General features: G+C 42.7%; 1 protein-coding gene across 6 annotated transcripts in view; it reads right to left on the bottom strand.

The window, feature by feature from the left end:
• larp1 (La ribonucleoprotein 1, translational regulator) overlaps positions 1-22,290 on the bottom strand; it is a 52,208-nt gene that overhangs the window by 3,792 nt on the left and 26,126 nt on the right. For 4 of the 6 annotated variants that reach the window (XM_084374331.1, XM_084374334.1, XM_084374335.1 and 1 more), the window contains exons 4-20: positions 17,347-17,418; positions 14,047-14,203; positions 11,329-11,463; positions 10,612-10,764; positions 8,702-8,864; positions 7,174-7,318; positions 6,910-7,084; positions 6,591-6,772; positions 5,473-5,571; positions 4,823-5,149; positions 2,773-2,896; positions 2,073-2,278; positions 1,855-1,961; positions 1,255-1,412; positions 987-1,131; positions 721-830; positions 463-590 (exon numbers count right to left, since the gene is read on the bottom strand). In XM_084374331.1, coding sequence (XP_084230457.1) covers positions 463-590; positions 721-830; positions 987-1,131; positions 1,255-1,412; positions 1,855-1,961; positions 2,073-2,278; positions 2,773-2,896; positions 4,823-5,149; positions 5,473-5,571; positions 6,591-6,772; positions 6,910-7,084; positions 7,174-7,318; positions 8,702-8,864; positions 10,612-10,764; positions 11,329-11,463; positions 14,047-14,203; positions 17,347-17,418 — 2,586 coding nt within the window. The remainder of the gene's footprint in view (positions 1-462; positions 591-720; positions 831-986; positions 1,132-1,254; positions 1,413-1,854; positions 1,962-2,072; positions 2,279-2,772; positions 2,897-4,822; positions 5,150-5,472; positions 5,572-6,590; positions 6,773-6,909; positions 7,085-7,173; positions 7,319-8,701; positions 8,865-10,611; positions 10,765-11,328; positions 11,464-14,046; positions 14,204-17,346; positions 17,419-22,290) is intronic. The other 2 variants (XM_084374332.1, XM_084374333.1) reach the window with 2 other exon arrangements.

Below are 22,290 nucleotides of genomic sequence, written 5' to 3'. Positions count from 1 at the left end.
TCTCTTGTAAATACATGAATAATGTTTGTATTAAATAATCTCTTAACTTTTATTTAGTGAGCAGCGTTTGAAGCACTATTTTGTTATTAAGGAAGTGTTTCAAATACCAAATATGCTTTTCAGATTTAACCTTGTAGATTAAATTGTATCTATTTTGACTGTTTGAGTGAGATTAAAAAATGTTGCTTGTCAAAATGCTTTGCGACTCATTTTCCGGACTCAAAACTCTCGTGACCTGAGCATTTAAAGGCGCGTCTAACTGTGACGTATATTTAAGCGCTGTATAGAGTCTCATCTATCATCACAAATAAAGCAGGTGTCCCTTTTCTTATCCGAAAAGAAAAATCAGAAATTCATTCTGGAATGACACCTAATTATTCAGGGGAAATTACTCGGATCATAAAAATAACCACTGCTGAACTAAAGCCAAGAGACGAAGGTGAACGAGCCTCTTCTACTCACATCGATTCTGAAGTCCTCCAGACGTTTGAACTTGCGCAGGTACTCCTGCAGCTTGGGGTCGATCTCCAGGGTCTTGGCTTTGGAGTATTTGAGGAAGGCCCAGAACTTCTCCAGTCCGTAAAGCTGACCTGAGGATGCGAGACAGGAAAGAGCAAGTGTTTTAGACGAGTCTGACGCTGGTGCCTTCCAGCTGTGATGATGTTTGTGTTAGTTTGTCTCCTCTGATCTGTGCACAGTGTGTTTCTCAGGACTTCTCACCAGCTTCGTAGTCTTTCGTGGTCTCCTCCTGGAAGTCCTTGAAGATGTCTGGCCTGAACTTCCTCTCCAGACCGTAGCTGTAGTACCTGAACAGGCACTCTAAACCGTACCTGTGACACGAACACAAATATATAGAGGGAAACAATTAGCGAGAACTGAACACCGGAAAACAAAATGTGAACAGAGGAAATGGATTTGAAGCTGGCTGAGATACAAACCAACATGTGGCTGCGTAAACACCTGCCAGCGCCAGTGGAGGCTCTTACCTGTATCCTTCCTTCCCGTCCTCGACCACCAGCTGTCTGAACTCCTCGTACATCTTCCTGTTGAAGTGATCTCGCAGGAAAAATGACCAGAAGCGGAAGAGTGTGTTCATCTCCTGGGATTGACCGATTCCCAGCCGCTTCCGCTCTGTGATTGGTCGAGAGGAGAAAGATTGAGTTTACTTACAAATAAAAAGATGAACAGATAAAGTATTTATTCATATTTACAATAAACGATCAGACGAGGGAAGAGGAAGATATTTGTTTGTACCGTTTAGGCAGCGCCGGCGGTACTTGTGGTAAACGTGTTGCGTGAAGCCGTTCTCCTTGAGCAGCTCGTGCGATGGGTGCTGGAACTTGGGGAGGGACTGAGGCGTGCAGCCGATGTTACCCAGGACAGGGGTGCCCTCTGACGGGCTGGCGTTAGAGCTGAGAGGGAGGACGGTGGAGAACAGAGAGTCAGACAACCACAAATAAATCAAATATGCTTTTTCCTGAGCTTGAGGTTGTTTTCTGCAGCGTAACCTTACATTCATAAACAAACTAAGTAACGAAGAGATAACTGAAACTAGATAGTGATGTATTGCGGCTATAAGGCAATAATTGGCTTAGCTTTAAAGCTAATGCTAAATTACAAACACAAGGCAGCATTTTCTTTATTTTCATCACATGTTCAGCTGCAATCCTGCTCCATCATATCCCCTTTTGAAAAACGCCTGAAGTTTTGCACAGATTACATATTTTTGCCATCCAAAAAATAAACAAAATAAGTCCTGCAGATGTTTTTCTTTCTTTGATTTGTCAGAGTTTTCAACAAAAATGACCAAGTTAAGGAAGGAGTTTAGGAAGAGTTCAGAGCGGCGAGTCTCACCTGACGGACGCGGTACGGGAGCGATGCTCTCTGGAGTCCATCACCCAGCCGACGTGACACTCCATGGGCGGGTTGGAGCTGTGTCGGGTCTTCCTCTTCCTGGGCGTCTGAAGGGTTGCAGAGAACATTTAAATGTTTAGTGGGTCAGTAACCAGCTACAAGTGTTTACTCAGTGTGGGTTTTAACCCTCTCCGTCCTCACAGGGCAGCCATCTTTACCTTGGCATCTACTGGTCGACTTTCCTTCACCACCGGGTAGAAGCGCGGCGTCATTGTCTGGTCCTTCCTGTGAGGCGTGCGAGGCGTGCGGGGCGTCCTGGCACTGCGGTAGTTGGGCGAGTCAGGCACGGTAGTGGGGAGCGAGCGAGCTATTGAGGAGGGTTCAGGGGCACCGAACAGTTTGTTCGCCAGAGCGTCTGTGGGGACTGAGGACACGAAGGAAGAGATCAGACACACGCAGATATTGTATTTTACTTATACTAATGCATTTTATGTAATCCAATTTTATTCAGTGGGTCAGGTAAGTAATATGGAGAAGAAAATGTGCAATGTGAAAGAGAAAATATGAGGACAACCTTCTTAAAACTGAGAAGCACCTTCAGTAGTGGTTTCCATTTTTTTATTTTTAAAACCTTGATTTCTCCTGGAAAATGTGCTTTTGATCAATTTTTGGAGGCAAAAGTCTCCAGTTTTGTTATATTTATTTATTCGTTTTTACAGGAAACTTGCAAAGATTAGAGAAAAGAGACATTTCTTTTATTTTGAGCATCTATTGTCGTCTTTCCTGTCCTGTGAGCCATTTTATGACCCCTCAGTTTGTCTCCATGTCCTGTGGAGGGGTCCAGACCTGCTCTATAACACAATTTGTTCTTTTTGTGTCTTTCTGTTTCATGTGATATTTGTGTTTTCGTGTCCTTACTCTGCTGGGGTTTTGGGGGTCCTGGAGGGACTTCCTGGTTGGGGTCGACGGGAGGTTCAGGTGTCAGGCAGTCGAACTCTTCGCGGCTGATCAGGTGGACCTTCTTGAAGTTCTCCACCTCTTGCTGTAAAAATGAAAAGAATGGAAAATTAGGCATTGATACAACGACAACTCTGGAAGGAAAATATCTGTCGGTTTTTAGTTTATTGTGGCTTAATCATAGATAATTTTTGCCTTTTAAAGAAATCAATAAGCACGTCGTACATACAGGACATGAATTAAGAGTCATTTAACAGAATTTAAGCTCTTTAAATAAACGAAAATAAGGAAATAAAAAAACATAGCACGCTGTACCAAAACTCAAAGAAACTGTTCACACTTGATTCATCACAGACCTGATCTGCATCAATCTGGAGATCGAGATGTAGCAACAAAACATGGCTGCCAAAAACACTCTTTTCACCCTCATGTTCACGTCTCTTACTGATCCGACACCAACCTGCTGCCTTCTGTCACCACACAAACCCTGAACTTTCCACTGTGAACACCTCCTGATAACAAAGCGGTAACTGCCGCTCTCCTGTTTTAAAATCTTTCTATGAAACACACAACAATACTCGTGAACGAGTCCCAGGAAATGTGCGACTCACGCTCGTTCTGTCCCTCCACCAAGTATCCTCGCATCCTCGGCCGTCCATCTTTGCCTCCCCCCTTGCAGCTCGACCCCTCAGGCCGAGGCCTTGTATGTGGGGGTTTATTTATAAACAAGCGTCCTCTGTTCCACACGCAGCTGGACGTGTGCTGGCGAGCACGTGAAGCTCCCACAATGAGCACAACAATGCTACAATGGGCAGCGATGACAACAAAACAAAGCAAACTTTCTGTTCTGTGTCGGGTTTCCATGTCCAGAAACAGCTCCAAACCGAAGGGAGTAAATCGACTCATCGTCTGGTCTTGGACAGAAACAGCTCCAATCTGACAGTCATGTAACGTGGAAGCTGTCAGAAGAGCCGGCGTCGAGTTGTGACGCAGAAAAACTCCCTGCTTTTGTTCTGTCTGGGTATTTGGACGACTTCTGGCCATGAAGAGAAAATGTTTTGTATAAATAGCTCTCACACCGTTTTATTTTCCCCATTTAATTCAACAACTACATCTAGTTTGTGGTTTGTAGCATTTATTTGTTTTTCTGTGTAAAATCAATATCAATTACCAGAAGCTGTTATCTGTACTGCTCCATATTACTGCTGTCACGTTATCATTTTCACGGTGCGACACAAAAAGACTTTGGGCGCCCCAGAATTTAACCTGTGGCCCTTTGCTGTGTGCCATCCCCCCCATTTCTGATCCCATCGCCTGTCTTCGGCAGTACCATCAACACAAAGTCAAGAAAAAGGCCATAATAACAATAATAATAATAAAATTGAGGCTCCTCTAGTTGTTTGTCTTGCTTTTTGCTGACTGGGTTCGCTCAGCTGTCGGCGATTACTTTAGGATTACAAAAGATTTCCAAACTGAGAGCTGATAAATTCTTAAGGATCCAAATACAAGCTGCATGAAGGACAAACATCCTTATAAAATCAGATTTTGTAACATAGTTATGCGTTTCCTGTAAAAACAGGCGGCAGCCAGTAGCGCAGAATGTAGGTCAGGCCCCCGACTGGCAGCTTCAGACCGGGACAGCACGCAGCCTCAGAGAAGACGAAGGCCAGTTTGATGACGGGAAATACAGCGCTGAGGTGGTTTTCTTGCCAGGTTTGGCTTCGGACAGTCCTAAGTCAGCTCACCAGCTAACGGCAGCTAACGTTACAGAACCAGCAGTTAGCGCAAGCAAAGCTACCAGCGCCCGTCTGCCAGGACGACACCCCGATCAACACTGTGGCATAAAGCTGAGAGAAGGAGCAAGACACATGATATCGACTTCATGGGAACTTGAACTGTTTCATTAGCGAGTGTTTAAGCCTTAAACTGAGTCTCTCAGCAGCGATGGTCGTTTCACACAGAGCACTTTCACCTCTACTGTAAATAATCCCTCATTATAACATGACCTCACCTTGATGGTGGCGTACTCGGGCTCGTACGTGTCGTCCCACAGGTCCTGCTCGTAGTAGAAGAGCCCGTCGTTGATCACCTTGACCAGCTCGCTGGACAGCTTGGAGCGCGACGTGTGGTGTCCCGTGCGGTCGCCGCCCGGGTGCTTCCTCAGGTAGGGCGGCGTCTGCGTCACGATCAAGATCTTGTTGACGTCCTGGTCGTCGATCTCGCCGTCCGTTTCCTCGTCCGACCAGTCGGTGAAGGTGTTACGCCGCCCGTCCATCTGCTCCATCTCCTCGTCGAACATGAAGTCGAGCTCCTCCGGTTCGTCCTGCTCCGCTTTGTCCTGAAACATCAATTATTGGAAAGTGTTAACTGATTGTACGTGTTCACCGTTTGCTTAGTTGCAGTTACTGAATTGGGAAAACTATTGAGAATAGTTTAAAGACAAACAAGACAGCTGCATACGTGAAACGGCAAATATTATTTAGATCTAGAGGATTTGCTGCTATCCTTTATGTTATATTGTACCCTACTAGACTAAAGGACTAATCCACAAAATAACAGATAAAAACATGAGCTGCATATCTAAAAAGAAAACAAAAATACTTCAGCTCCAAAGTTTTTTTTCTTGATTGACGAAACAGTTGAACACAATTTCTTGCTCACCTTATTTCCTGTGGTCGCAGGGGAGGTCGAGGAGCCAGGCAGGGGCAGCGGGGAGCGAGCCGAGTCGTCTTTGTCCTTCCTCTGCTCCAACGAGGGGGCCTACGTCGGTCAATCAACACCAACCACACAGGTGGAGGAGGAGGAGGAAGATGAGGAGGAGGAGGAGGAAGGGGAGCAAAGAGGTGAGGAGGGGTAGGAGGAGATGCAACGACATGAAAGGTTTAGAATAAGATGAGGAAGAGGCAAACTTATTTAAATGTAGTTTCACACTGAAGAAACAGAAAGGTGCACATGGCTGCAAAGATTAAATTCACTGTACTGTAATATCAAGGTACTAACATATAAAATAACTCAACAATTTGTCTCTCTGGATGCCTTGAGATCTCAGATTTTTATGAAAAGACGTTTTTTAAAAAAGGTGAATCTTCACTTTAGCTGCTAAGCTAAAAGCATTAGCACACATCCCATCTGAAGCTGGAGCACAAGCTCAAATGTGTGGCTCCGTACAGCTCGTCCACCGCAACATGATTCTCAATCCCAATTGATTTTTGTTTATTTTTCCGGTTGTATTTTTATGTTTTACAACAAGTCTCTACCTCCTTCAGTTGTTTAAGGAGAATACTGCAACACTGTTTTGCTGTGAAGCTCCAGAAATGTTTTGTGGTCCATGAAACTTCACCAAAAAAGCTTCAAGTGTTTTATTTTGTGCCGTTTCAATGCCGAGATCAGAGTTGTGAAGATGTTATCTCCATTGATGTTTAGTCAGAGAAGAGACATGAAGAGCTCATCACTTCTACAGCACGACTACACGTTGAATCTGACTGGAAGCAAATCCTGTATTTGTTATCCTGATATAAACACATCGTACTTAAACGATTTATAGATCAGAAGTTTCAGGAATAATCTTGACGTCATTATCAGGAAGATACTTTGATTTAAGCTGATTTTTTTAGAATCCATTTTGTGTTTTATCATTTTAAAATCAAATAATAAAGTCAACAAGAATGAATCCACTTGTCTATGACTTTACAGCAAAACGCTGGCCACATGGCGTCGTTGTCCACGTGAAGCCACTGGATGAAACACTGAAAATGTGCGTGTGTTGTCCTGAATGTCACCTTCTCTGCGCTGACCTTTGGTCTGGCCGGGGAAGGTCTGGGTCTCTTCTTGACCTCGATCCAGGACTCGGAGTCCAGGTCGGGGAGGCTGGCGGAGAGGCCCTTGGGCATCGTCTTGAGGTTGGAGATGTCTGAATCAGTCTTGGTCTTATGCTTTACTGGTGTGGAGGCTCTGGGAGACCCTGCAGACACATTTTATATGATGACTTAAAGCAAATATTCAGTTTTTTTTCTTGTGAGATGTGAAAAAACACAAAATTATGATGCAGAAAGGCGACAAATCAGGTGGATCATTAAGGTAGCACTGAGGAAGATTCACCTCTGGGCTCCTCAGTCAGCTGTCTCGGGACAAACTCGGGGCAGTTGATGAGCTGAGAGAAGTCGGTGTGGGTCTGGTTCGGCAGGTTCAGGCCCGGCAGAGGCCACTTCTCTGGGTCCACCTTACGACGGATCTTCATGTCGATCACTTCCACTTCCTTACTGTCCTTCAAAGCCTGACAGGACAGATGATGGTGAGTCGGTTAAGTCGGTGCGATGACAGAAACACGTAAGACGAATCAGGGAGTGAAAGAAATGTGCTTACTTCCAGAATGATGTTGACGTCGGTGGTGAGGGCCTGCACTCTGTGGAAACTGGCGACGAGTCCGACGGGCAGGAAGCCCTCCTGATCCATCTTCCTGCGAAGGAAGAAGTCCCGCTCGAGGTTGTCCAGGCTGAAGTAGTACTCACTACAGGTGGCAGAGAGACAGCGAAACACATGGTCAACATCATCCAGAATATACTGACAAATCTGCTGTTTGCTGGGGCTTTTTCTCACTTCTACCTTCATCTGATGCGAACTCAAGAACAAGACACAAGTGAGCGAAACATAAAAAGACGATTAAGTGAAGTGAGAAGCACAGGGCTGCATTAATATGATAGAAAAACACTGCAAACCCGCCTGGAGTGTTTCACATGTAACCAAATACCTTCAGAAAGGGAACCACTAATCAAGAGCAGAATATTTGACGGGATTTCAAAGTCTTGGAGTAACTTGATACAGATTTAAACTGAAGGGGGCACCGAGTGCACACGAGGAAGCTGTTAAGCTTCTTCAGTTAGGTGCCAAAAAAAATCTACCGTGTCAACACAACGCATCTTTATCTGCAACGCTGACGGGTGGAGAGGCAAAATGTAGGGGAGACGCATGTTCTTGTTTCCAACATTGTGATTCACGTTGCCTGTAAATTGCGATCATGAATTGGAAGTAAAGAAGTGATTTCATGTAACGCATTACTGTCACCCACTTATTCTGTTGTGTGAACAAGCTTGAGATGTCCAACTCTGTGCAACTGGGATTATTTATCAGTCAAACTGTTAAATGTAGCAAGAGAAAGAGTATATTTGTATTTATTTTACATTTTAAATCAATAAGATTCACTAAACATCTCAATATTTATGTCAATCAGCTGTTGATGATGGCAAAGATCTCCTGAATTGAAATTTGTTTCATTTTTTTGCTCTCATCGTATTTTTGGTTTCTTCTCTCGTTTAAATAATGTGACAATTATTTCATCGAGGATTCGATAAGAACCAGAATTAATGAACATAATCTGAATTCATCAAATCTAAAATATAAACAACCCTATAAACCGTATCAAAGGGTTTCTACAATAGTCACCACATTAAATTTAGGACTTTTAAAGACCACGTACAATACATTTTAAAGGAACAGTTGTATTTTTATGTTTTACAACAAGTCCCCATCTTCTTCAGTTGTTTAGGAGAACACTGCAACGCTCTTTTGCTGTGAAGCTCCAGAAATGTTTTGTGGTCGACGAACCGTCACCTGACTCTTCATCAGCATGTAGGTGAGTAGATAATGCCTGTATTTTCATGTTTTTGGTGAACAGTTCCTTTAATAATAGCTTCTCAAGAGGAAGCGCTGACCAAGTTAATACTTGAATGAATAAAGCTTCAAGTGTTTTATATGTTACGTTTCAATGCCGAGATCAGAGTTGTGAAGATGTTCTCTCCATTGATGTTTAGTCAGAGAAGAGACATGAAGAGCTCATCACTTCTACAGCACGTCTACATGTCGAATCCGACTTGGAGGTTTGTTATATCCTTACATCTGCCTCTTGATGTAGTCCTTCAGCAGGTCCTGATCGACGGAGAAAAGGTCGTTGCTGCTCATGTTGTCGTAGTAGTAGGTCACCGTGTTGCTGAACTTCTGTCCGTACGGTCCGTCTTTCATATCGTAGGACTTGTAGCCGTAGTTGTAGTCATATTGGCCTTGACGGGACAGAAACAGTCAGTTAGATGGACAGACGATACTTAAGACTCTGTTCAGAGAATTTGACAGAGGTTATCTTTTTTTTCTGATCCTCGTCACCCAGCTACTGTTTTCATTAGGCCTTTAACTAATGATTATTTTCAGTTGTGTTAATTAATTTATATCAAATTTGCTTCTTTGGTCCAACCAACAGTCCAAATCCAAAAGACTCTGCATTTACTTTCATAAATGACAAAGAAAAGCAGCAAATCCTTCGATTTTAGAAGCTGGAACCGGCAAATATTTGATATTTTTGCTTGAAACAATTAACAGATTATCAAAAATAGATGGCGATTGAGTTTCTTTCAATCCACTTATAACGGCAGCTCCAGTTTTCACATCTCTTTCTTCACTAGTAAGTATGAGCGAAGTAAACATGAAGTAAACATCATGTTGCTTAGTTTCTTTTGGATTAAACTACATGTAGCTAAATCACCCACATTATTAAGCTTCAGGTCGAACCATTGCTGCCAAAAACAGAGCTAATTATGGCAAAATTTGTTTGAATTCAAATTTGAGGAACGGTTGTGGGGAAGCTATCAACTTATTCTCTTAAGAACATAAAAAGTAAACTAAACTATAGCTCCTGTAGCTCCTGTGCTTGTGGTTTCAGTCTTAAAGAATGAATGCAGTCACTGAAAATTACCGCATGTGTGTCTGTCATTGTGTAGGAGCGCACAAGAAACAAAGTTAATCTGCTCAGCGTTACGTGATTGTTACTTCAGCGCCGCTGAGAGTCAACAGCGTGTCCTCGTGGAGACAAAACTGGACAATTCACTCTCATTTCTTCCTCCAGGTTCGTTTGTAATCCTTGTTTGCTTTTCTCAAAAGTGACTTCTCTACCTCAGTCTGGTGAGACGAGTGAGGAGGGAGGAGGCAGCAAACAGAGAGAGTCGAGTGAGAGGAGGTGGGGGCGGTGAGGGAGGACAATATGCAGGAAGAGAGCGAACAACAGGGAGGAGAGAGGGAGAATCCTGCCAAAACCAACACGCCTTCGGGGAAACCTGCTTCTCCTGCTGAATCCAAGGCCTTCCCCTCATTCCAACACTCTCTGGTTGTTATTGCACTTTTACTGTTTTCACTGTAGACTCAGGATTTCAGGGACACCAACCACCCAGATTGAGAGCAGAGTCAGCTAAACGACAGCCAACACTTCACAAAACTGGACAGTTGTTCATAGCGGCTGGAAACTATTTTGTCAAACCTGCTTGGTTTAGTCAGGTATGAAACTTTTAAGGTTAGAGAGTATTTTAAAGAGTAAGTTTGACATTTTGGGGAATATGAAAACCCCTAGCCTGACCCCCTGAGCACAAGTTTGAGTGATTTTAAGTTTTTTTGATGAATCTTTAGCTTCAATGCTGAGATCAGAGATGTGTAAGTTCTCCTCATTGATGTTTAGTCAGAGAAGAGACATGAAGAGCTCATCACTTCTACAGCACGTCTGCAGGTTCGAGCTCACTGACTAAATGTTACTGAGAGATCCTTTTCTTGCAGATCTGTTGTACTGGCAAAAACTGAACTGGTACTATAAGTTTCAATTGGTGACAGATGCACAAGCAACAGTATCGCTTCAGGAAACGAGGCTGACGACCACATAACACAGACAAAAAAGAAAGTTCTGTTTTTTTAAACCATTTCTTGAGACAGAAGTGAATGCAAAAGACTAAAAATACAACGTAACCACAAGTTTTCTGTCCGTCCACATACCTCTCGCACCACCTCTGCCTCGTCCCCGGCCTCTTCCTCTCCCACGTCCGCGACCCCTGAACCCTCCGCGGAACGGCGCTCCCTCGCTCTTCACGCTGGACACCTCGTCGTGGTCGTCACGCCACTCGCGCTCGTACTTTTGACTGTGCCAGTCTGCGGGGAAACACACAACCTCTCCGTCAGAACAAAAAACAACTAATGTAGACAGGAGTTTTGATGCAGACAAAAGTTGTGAAAGCAAAAGGGAACCGTCAGTAACTGGAGATAATCCCGTTCTGCTGAAGAAAGTTATTTCAAACTCATAATCGCATGCACATCAACAGATCAGACATGAGATATCCTCTTAGCTGCAGAACACATTTCGGTTCCTCAGTGAAGAAACAGAGTTATTTATACTCTGTACATTTAAAAGAGCCGAGCTATCAAAGCAGAAGTAGCAGGTCAGCAGGAGCACATACAGATCTCTCCACATCCTGCTGCTGAGTCATGCATGCTGTCTCAACCGATGTGTACCAATAGGTTAACAGCTACACATGCAGCAACACTGACGCATCCAGAAGTGCAAATTCAAACCTGCTGTCACATGTTAACACAAATCAAACAGAACAAGCTTTAAAAAAACATCCAGGCATTTAAAGCCGCCACCTGCAGCAAGAAACCTGAACACATGCTGCATCACTGTGATGCCAGCGCACAGTGATGACATCACAGACTGACCTCTGAGGTCGTTCCTGGCGTTGGGAGGCAGGCGGGGGTTTTCGTTCTGTCTGCTGTTGTTCCTGGAGGCCGAGCGCTCCCTGGGACCCTCGGACTTCACCTCGATCATCAGGGGGACCCACTTCTGCTTGTTTCCTGTTTGTAGATGCACAAGGATTCATTTAGTCATTAAAGTAGACACAGACGACTTCTTTTGCTTTAACTTGTCATTCTGAAGTAAAAAAAAAAAAAAAAAAGGCCAGCTGATTGCACAGTGTAATGGCAAAGGAAGCCGTTACACAACCAAAACAGGAAGAGGCATTGTTTCACCCAGTCACTATCCCCAGGTAACAACTGGAATAACTGTTAGGAGGAGGCAAAGAAGGAGAAGACAGAAACCGAGGTAAAACAAGAGTGAACGGACGGGAATTCACTCAATGGAGAGCGCTGGTGTTGTGTCAAAGTGTGATGCCCCGCTGATATGTGGCACTCGAGACGGTTCAAACCGACATTATTCCTACTAGATCTGTAATAAAAACACAACTCTGCCTTTTCATAGACCCAACATCGGGCTTTCTCGGTCAAATTAGGATTCTTGCTTTTGACAGTAGCCAGGCTGTTAGTCGCGGCCATGTTGCTAACGCCGTCTGTGCGACAGCAGCGCCAACATTAATACCACAGGGAAAGGCTAGCAGGAGGAATTTGAAAAATGTGTCCGTTTCAGCTTAAACAGCTTAATCCAGTTTTGGATCCTGAAAGTAGGCTGCAGGAATCGCCTCTAAACTTTTCATTTCTTTCACTTTTTTTGCTCCCTTAAAGGCAAAATTTGTATTGGAAAGATATTAGCATGGTAAGGTGAACCTTTGGCAATAATATAATTTATTTTCTGCCTTAAATGCCTTTAAACTTTAGACATTAAGGCATTTTTCTGAGCAACAATCTCAGGGTCAACAAAACAAACACAAATCTTTATGGCTTTTAAGTAAAAAAACTAACCACAAGCCGGCTGCAGAGAACTCAACTACTGTGGACTTGTATTGACAGTGTGAAGGGAAAGGTTGGCTTGAAAACATTCATTATTCCTTCTCTTTTTCCCAATCTAACGAGGAATCAAACGCTTACTGGGTGATTGTTTGGCTAGAAAGGAATAAATACTGAACATAAAAATGCCAGACCTTTCTAATCTCGTCTTAAACACAGAGAGAGGACGCCACGTTGCCTTCAGGATACATCGACTGGTAAATTCCCAGTTGTCCACTTTCAACATCTTACCAACCAGATGGTTTTCAGAGGGATACAGCAGCAACTTAATCAGCTAGATGGCAGCTGATTTTCACACCATTAATGTGTCAAATGTGCAACATCAGTTCAGAAAAATCGGGATCATTGCTGCAAAGTCTAAAACTGGTGTAACGGCACAGAGTCTCCTGCAGTACCTCTGCCAGCCAGCAGGGTGCATCAGTGATCCGCTGCTGAAAATAACAGCTGGTTGAAGGGGTGTAGTGTGATTGTGTGGGTGAGTGTGTGACAGATACCACATGCAAACGGGAGAGAGGGAAATGACAGCCAGTTTTAAGTGACGTGGCCCTGTGTCTATCTGCAGACTGAGTAGGTGAGAGAAGGAGGGAGCGGATACGGAGAGGAAAGCACCACAGTAACTGATATTTTTGACAGCAGCAATGTGGAGAATCGCATTGTGGAGTCACTCAAACAGCAAGATGGCCGTCCAAAAAACTTCAAACCTGCCCAAAATCCTTCCAGCAACAGTCCAAAGTCGCACCGTTGATCATTTGTGTAGTTAAGGAGGCTTCGATGACAGGTTTAAGGTCTTTATCTCACGAGTTTACAAGCAATTTTTGTTTGTTTTGGCTTCATGCTGAGATCAGAGTTGTGAAAATGTTCTCTCCATTGATGTTTAGTCAGAGAAGAGACATGAAGTGCTCATCACTTCTACAGCACGTCTGCAGGTTAAATCTGAATACAACTCCAGCCAACGTGAGAAAGAAATGATTTTACTGACTTAAACTAAACGCATAAGGATTTAAGGAAAAAAAACACCTTAACTGGGATGTCTTGCACGCACATTACAGCCTGGAGAACATGTATCTCTGTTATAAATGTACAGTATTCGACTAAATTTCCATTTTACATAAACTGTTTGGTTCTTTAATGTGTCTCAGAAACGGATGTCCGCTCTCTCTGTTACTGATGATGCTCTAAAGGTCAGCACAGTATGTTTAATCACAAGAGTGCTATTTAATTGTGTCCATGCGTCACTGTATCCTTTATTTCACAGTTTCCAGGAACTATAAAACATTTTTTTCCAGGAGAAAGTTAGTCATAACATTATCAACTAATTGGGACCTTTTTTTGTGACCCAAAAAATAATAAATAAATAAATTAAAGAGACAGATGATGAAGTGAGACAACACCACAGAAACCAACCAAAGTCATGACTGGACTGTTTTCATCATATTTTCAAAAGTGTGTGAGGAGCCAACAACAATAAACGCCTCTTTAGCACGTACTACAAAATGCTTGAAGAGGCAAAAAGTTAAATTAAATTTAAAAAATGCAGATGTGGTCCAGGCTGTTTTTGCTCACACATGTGTGTTTCCTTTAGTCAAAAATCCTCTGAATGGCTGACATTTATTAAAAGCTCTAACAAGGTCCAATCTCAAGTGCACTTCAGTCTTAAATTATGCTGTTTACAAGCTGAAGTTTGGCAGCGACATTCACCTTTTTTCCTCGGCCCGTTCTTCTGGGAGTCGTCGTCGCCATTCTTCTCCTCTCCGGAGTCGTCCGACTTGGCCTTCAGGTTCTCCTTGCTCTCCTCGATGATCTCCCTCTTCTCCTTCGACTCCTTCTTGGTCATTGTTGTTGTCTTCTTTGGACCCTGGAGGACAAAACAGGTTGAAAAAGATAGATTTAGGTCAGGTCCATCAAAGAAGACTTTAAGAGCTGTTCAAAAAAAGGGAAGAATCAAAGGAGATTTCACAAGAAAACTTATCTGGGTGACATTTGCACAGGAAACCTGAAACTGGCTAAAACTAGTGCCACAGATACAATTTTACATGCTCACATATTCATACGTTATTTTCTGAGCGCAATCTGATCTCAAATCCTTTTTTTCCGGCTGTTGTCGTTGATCGTTTATGTAACTAACGGGGCTTTGAACGTCAAGAGAAAGCCTGAGATCCCAACTCTAAAAGTAGTCGACCAATTTGGGGTTTAATTCTGTCTACAGCTGCTCGGCCCAATGTGAGTTTCCAAGTGACTTTAGGCGTTTTTGTGGGACTTTTTGGCTTCATGCTGAGATCAGAGTTGTGTAAGTCCTCTTCATTGATGTTTAGTCAGAGAAGAGACATGAAGAGCTCATCACGTCTGCAGCAATGTCGGCAAAGTTATGCTTTTATTGCTTTAAACTAAAAAAAAAAGTTATCCGATTTTAGCTTAGCGATGTAGCTCGCAGGCACTGTTGAGTTATGCTAGTCACGTCAAGCTTTGGATGTCGTAGCATGCTAAAGTGGTGGGCATGAAGCTACTTGGTATCCAAAGAGTTTTAAAGGTGCTGCTTTGTATTTAAGCTTGTCCAAAACCATAACCTTTCTGCCTGTGACATTTAGCGTCAGTCCAAGTCATTCAGCATGATATCACGTACGGTATGAAGAGAGCAAATGCATATTCAAGACTTTTGTTGGTCCTTTTGAAGCGAGTCAGCCGGAGAATATGTTATCAGCCAACTCAGACTTCATGTTAGCTTAAGTAGCTAGCTGGCTGTGGCTGATTAAAGTTGCTAACCATAGTGGTGATTTCATCCAGCTAGAAATTAGAAGCTTCTTCTGTCTTCCTCAGGGAAATCAAGGACCTTAGCGAACAGTCGACTGTGGCTGTTTACTTGATTAAAGCTGAGTCACTCCTACGTTCCCAAGGTCCTACGTTCCCAGGGTGCTAAATTCCCAAGGTCCTATGTTACTAAGTTTAGAGTTAAAAGCTGGACAAAAACAGGAGGGTTCATGTTTGTCAACGGGTATATAGGACCCTAAAAACATAGGATTTTTGGGAACAAATGACCCTGGGGAACATAGGGCGCTGGGAACATAGGGCGCTGGGAACATAGATGTGCTCCTGATCAGAGCATATATAGGACTTAACATAACATTTTACAACAGTGACTGCTAGCGTTTATATATTTTAGCAGGAAACGACTGATAACAGTAAATGTAGCATTCATAATCTATGATAAAAGTGTAAAATTAAATAAATCTACTAGGTAGAATATGTGGAATGAGAATATAAATATGTTCTGACATTCATAACTAGATTTTTTATGTTCACATCGATCAAACCATTCGAGAGCATTTTATCAATTCAAGTTGAACGTGTGAGTACAAACCTCCTCAGGGCTACAATAAAACTGACCGGGACAAAGTGGACTTTGCATGTGGTTTACAATATTCATTCCCCCGACTTTTGTTCAGTCTCATTATAATGTTTGAGTGCAGCAGAGCAACACGAGTACAAGCACTCTCCTCCAGCCGAGCCTAACGAGCACAGGGTTGAACATGAATTGCCTTCGCTGGTTATCTTTCCGCTCGCAGAGCTGATATCTGACTTCATTCAAATCAAACAGAATTCAGCCGCTCATCCCTGCTACGGCGGCTCGGCTATCAGCAACACACATTATCAGCAAAGTTTGACACTCCTGAGGGGTTTGCATACGAGTCATGCAAAGCGTCTGACTCGAGTTACCAGTTGTATGACACACTTCAAGCCCCAAACCATTCTGCCCACATACACACAGCCACAAACCCTGACGCGATCAGCCAGCCTTTGAGGAATCATATCGCAAGCTAATCTCATCACAAAATGTCCCACCTCAAACATGCACTGTGGCTTTTAACAAGATATTAACAGTGAGTGTCATCGAACAAAAAGAGGAGGCACAAGCAATTCTGTTACACTTTCAAACCTTTAGAGTTTCAAAATGATGTGATGAGGCTGGTGGGGAGATGATTTTAGGAAGCCGAAGGAGCATGTATGAAATCTAAATGAAGTGTGCATCTGTTTTTGATCGTAGGCAGTAATTAGAGTTAAATATGTTGACATCTGAACCAAGGTTTCGAACATCTACACAGCGTGTCGGTGAAGAATTTAGGACGCTAGTAAATTAAGCTAATGTCAATGAAGACAGTGAAAAAGCTGAGCTATCTTCAGCAACAACTTATACAACTAGCTAATTAATTACCTCAAGATGTGGATGAAGTCGCAGATGCCTCACTTAAGGTTTTGCCATTCATAAAAGGGTTTAACGAGCCCGGCGCCGACTGCAGGCAGACTAACATCAGCCGAGGGAGCTGCAGGGAACTTGGGGTTCAGACTTTACAAATAGTGCAGCGTCGCCCTGACTCACTGCGACTTGTTGCATGGGTCACTCTTTCTCTTCCTTTCTATACGTTAAAGAATCGATACGAGGTATTGAAATTGGGGTTAAGGCTGATAAATTGGGTCATAATGACGTGTTTTAATTGTAAAAAACATTTATTGTTACTGTGTTCTTGATTTTGATGGTGGTGTCTTGCAAATGGACAGCTGCTGTTAAATAACAGGACCACAGTGGAAACAAGTTTTGGACTTTTGGACTATTGAGTAATCCTTTAAATTTTGTTGATGTATCACCGGGTTTCCCTTCTCTCCAGTTTGTGTGTCAAATCGCTCCTTTGAATAATGTGTGATGAACGCAGCATTGAGAGATGACTAAGCAGTGCTAACATTTGCAAGCTAGGCTAACTGGTTTCCACTTCCTGCATTCTTTCTGGAAAAAAAAAAAAACCTCATTAAACACGACACGTCCTCCCGTTTGTTGTAAAAGGACAGGAAGTTTGTGGTTTCCTCACGAAGAACCGAGGAGAATCTAGTTTTCAGATCAACTGACTACAATGTTTCTTTTCTTTGTGTAGGTGTTGAGTTTTTAGAGGTTAGAGGAATCATTTGCAGGCAGGCAGGCTGCAGGTTTCATAGGCTGCAGGTTGAACTTACAGTGAATCTCCATGAGTCTTTGACCTGCCTGACAGTCGGCGGGCAGGACACGGTCCGTGTCACTGCCTCCATCTGAACAGAGGGAGGGAAGAGCAGTTTAGAGAAGACAATGAGATGGACCATGATGAACACACACACACACAAACACATCCATACTGTATGTAGGACATGTACACATACTAAGCATGAATGAAGAGGCTCGACTGCTAAGCAGCTTAAAATGGTTTTGAGGAGGGAGTTTTATACTTCAGAGTTTGGGGATTTTTTCAGGCCCTGCAGTGAATTCAGAAGTTATCTGGGAGTCTGTCCATGCAGTTATAATCTGGCTATTTTTAGTTATGATAGAGTGAATAAAAACCTAATTATTGCCTCTTTAAAAGCTCCTCTGAGGGCATTACACTTCTTCCTTTTGCCGTCAAACACAGAAACGTGGATGCTGCACAAGCTGTGGATAATAAGAAGCATCTGCTGCGTCCACTGAGCTCCCTCTGGGTTTTATCAAGTACATTCTGTATCATCTCAACGGTTACATGGCTAATATTGTGTCATTACATCTGCACAGACAAACATTCTTATTATTTTGCTTTCGATTCTGCACGGATGAGAATAAGAGCCGATTATTTTGAGGGTGTGAAATGACTGAAGTGAACAGTTAGAGCAGACGACTGTGCTTAAAGCTCAGGTGTGAGAGGTGGAGTGCGTTTCCTGAATCGATGAGGCGATGTGGCGTAACGGCTGAAGAAAATGTCGACAGAGATGTTGAGATCAGAGGGATGCTGATTCACTCTCCCACCACAGGAAGGTAATGATGAAGCTTCGGTTACACTTTCACAACCGGAAATTAAATGATCCTGAACACGGCTGCAGGTACAGAATGAACTACCAACCAGCTGAGGCGGTCTAAACTACACGGATTATCTTTTCACTCCGGACACAAAGCAGACAACGAAATGAGGTGGTAACTGACGAGACAAAAAAGACAAATAGCTTTTGTTACCAGCTGCAAACACACGAGTCTATCCTGCAACACTGCAATGAACTGAACGCAGACATGTTATGGTGTCCTTCCCCCTCAAGGTTTCTACAGGCATCACTTAAAATTAATGCTTTATAAGACATTTTCAAGGTCATGTTTAACTAATCCTTTAACCTCTTTGTCATTCAAACACTGCAGGCGAGTTTAAAGGTATAAAGTATATATGTGGCCCCGTGGAGAGGCAGGTTTTAGGAGGGAAGATGGTGAAGTAAGTGCAGGTATGGAGAACACAGACTGTTTAAAGGTTTAAAGATTTGTAACATCGGAAATGTGGATTTTCACAGAAGAGCTCGTCTCATTTTGATAATATACCAACTGAAATTAGATGAACTATCTGTGGAAAGTAAAACCTCATACATCAAAATGTAAGACTAATGACTTTTAAGGGCTTTTTTAAATTTCTAAAAACAGGATTTAAGACATTTCAAGGACTCTGCACAAAACCTGTTTTTAACGCCTGCGTGCAGTTAATAAGGGTGGACACGCGTCTTTGCACGAACACAAACCTGCTGACACTTATTGTTCGACAAAGCCAGTTGGTGGAGAAGGCAAATGTTTGATCGTAAAGACAGAAATCGTACCGACATAACGAAGAGAAAGTCAGGTTCGGATTGCTAAATCTAACTTAATGTAACTAACTTAGCTTAACGTTCGAGTTACTACTTTGGCCATTTTCCTAATTAATTGATTTCTCAGTCTCGGGCTGCAACTAACGAACGTTTTCATCATCGTTTGATCTATTAATTTATTTACTTGTTTTGTCTATTAAACAGTGACAAATATTATTAATTTTCTAATGTCTAATTTTGCCCAATCAAAAGTCTAAAATCTACAATCAAATGACAGAAAAGCATCAAATTCTCACAGGCGAGAAGCTGAAACCAGCAAATGATTGATGATTCATCATCTAATAACTGTTGTAGCTCTAATTTAATCTATCGTGTCAAAACACTGAAAAATGAAAACGATCCCAGAGCCCGAGATGATTATGGTAAGACTTCTTTTTTTCAAACTCAAACTTATTCACAGTTTACAATAATATAAAACAAAGCAAATCAACCCGTCCTCACATTAGAGCAGCTGAACCCAACTTCTGTTGATTAATAAGTCTACAGGCGCAGATTATTTACGCTTCATGTGTGCTGGTGTTGTGATGAACTGCGCTACAATGCATCTTTCTTCTCTGCTGCCAACCCGACACAACAGGAGATGATTTATAGACACAGCTGTCACACCGACATGCCCCTCGAACGCGTTTTATGCTTTAAAATGTTGCATCCGCGCTCACCAAACTTATTCAAGCAACAGAATCATCATCCAGATAAATATACTCTCAATGTACTCGTTTTAAAACTTTAAATGGTAGACTACTGGGTATTTTATTGCATGAAATCTAAGGTTTGGCTTCAACCACGGCACCAAACTCTAAAGCACAAAACCCTGCAATCAAAAACCCCTCCTTTATCAAACTTCGGTGTCTACTTCCCGGCGTGTATAATCTTAGGAATTCAGCGATTGATTTACAGCTTTAAATGTTACGTGATGGACCGTGAACTCCAGCCCCCCTAAGAATAGCAGCAGCACCGATCCATGAGTGGTTTAATGACGGGGATCCCTAAAAGGACATCCCTTCCCAGGCCTTGGCCAGCGTCCACAGACTCCACCCCCTCCCCACCTACGATTTTCTGCCACCTGACCCGCCGGTTATTCCTGGCTCTGATGATGTGACCCACATTTTCCTGCTCGGGGATACGCTCTCTCCCGCATGTACTCTCAGACCTGGCTGCCTAAAATAGGGGAGGTTAGACGGGTCGCTCTCCCGGTGACACACTATCACCCAGAGATCAGGAATAGAAAAGGTCACCGAGGGGTGATTAAATGCTGTTGCTACTGTAAGGCGACACAAATTAGATGCATCCCCCGTCGGACCGACAGCTGTGAGGCGGGGGGGGGGGGGGGGGGGGCGAGGGATATAGGGGAGGGGGTCAGTATGTTGGATGTAGGGTGGACGGGCGCTATGGACACCTGAACTGAGCGGGTCTACACTGGAAGTAGAGCTCGTATGTGACAGGTGTTAAAGGCCGAGACCTTCCTTTGATTTCTCCCTGAACCCAAACGGTCCAGAACCTTCTGTCCATTTGCCTCAAAGAGCAAACGGTTAATTAACAGGCTGCAAATAAGGATTATTCTTTATCGATAAATCAGATGGTTGTTTTTTTGTCAGTAACTGGTTAAACACATGATCAACAAAATGTCTAAAGAATGTGAAAAAGTCCAACGCGACGTCTTGAAATGTTTAATTTTATTAGATCTACAACAGTTAAATTCAAACTATTTTCCTAATCGTTAAAAGTCAATTTTCAAGCAAAAATGTCAAACGTGTGCTGGTCCAAGCTTCATTACATGTGATAATTTACTCTTTTTCTTCGTCATTTATGACAGTAAATGAAGACACTTTGGGTTTTGGACTGTTGGTCGGACAAAAGAAGCAATCTGAAGACTTCACTTTGAGCATTTATCACAATTTTTGACATTTTATACTAAACAATATGTATAGTAATTGTGAAAATAACCAGCAGATTAATCAATAATGAAATCCTTATTGGTCACATCCTGTCAGATAAGGAATAAAAATGTCATCTTTATGATGAACAGTGAAACGTTTGCCTTTATTTAAAGCTGATATTCTTAAACCTCTTAAAACTAAGATTTAAGCTGAATAAAGCCACTTTTTTAGCTCCCGTTATCTTCTTCTCCTTTTCCAATCTGTTGATAGTTTGATGGTTGAAAAGAAGAATACCTGACTGCCATTGTGTGTGTGATTATTCAGAGTGCTCCATTCAACAACTGAACTCATCTCTGCGAGCTACCGATTGGATAACTTGCCCAACATCTGAGTATTTACTCAACAGATTTGACAACGTGTCAACACAGCTGACGGGTTGAGTGAAATCAGTGAGTACACCAGCAGTAAGTGAGACATTTATATCCATTTATCAGGAAGGATTTTTAAAATAGTTTCTACAGTTCTTCTCTAAGATAACAGCTGTTGAACATAAGACTCAGTTGAAACATTTTCCCTGATCACTGCATTGAGGTCAGCCATCTTTGTATTGTCTCCAAACTGGCAGAGAGGTCCTGCCATAGTGGTGAGCCTGGACTAACTCTATCCTTTAAATAAAGAGACATGCAGTCCAGAGGACACAGTCGGCCAGCAGCAGCAGCAGACTGCTCTGTCTGGACTTGCTGTTTAGCCGCTGTGTAATTACAGCCACAACCACTAAAATACCTATTGTAGGAAACTAAACACATCCACAACAGCAAAGCGGAGCAGGACACGCTGAGCCGCTCCTTCTGATTGGTCGGTGATGATTATAATTTGTGACTTGAAACTACTAAGATGCTCTTTGTATAAACACCAGCGTCTGTTTCTCACTCTCTGTTGCCAGCCGTGTTGAATTAGTCTTTTAAATCTTGTTTCTGACTTACAACCTGAACAACGGAGGTCTTTCCTTCCTTTCTTTTCTGTCTCTACCTGCTCACTGTCAACATTAAGGATTTTTTGCCGCTTGTTTAAACTTAATTCTGTACGAAAGCAACGAGTCACACATCCAGTACTGTACAATCTCCTGCAGACACAACGGTGACAGTAGTTTCTAAGTCCTATCACACGAATCACAACAAATTTATCAAAGTATTGAGATGTAAACAGATTTTAAAGACAGTTTTAAATGCGAACTAGTTTCATGCATCTGTCCCAAGGCACGACGCTCGAGAACTAATAATCTGAACGACAGATCAGCTGTGTTTAATTAAAAGGTCAAACGTGGCCACGTTTGTAGCTAATCTCAATGTATTTTTAGGTCAATGCGATCGCTTCAATGAGAGCAGGTCGCAATTATCAAGGT

Source organism: Pagrus pagrus (genome assembly GCF_965226575.1).
Source record: "Pagrus pagrus genome assembly, chromosome: 14".
Lineage (NCBI taxonomy): Eukaryota > Metazoa > Chordata > Actinopteri > Spariformes > Sparidae > Pagrus > Pagrus pagrus.
Note: the sequence above shows the minus strand (reverse complement) of the source record. Positions and strands in the feature narration are given on the sequence as shown.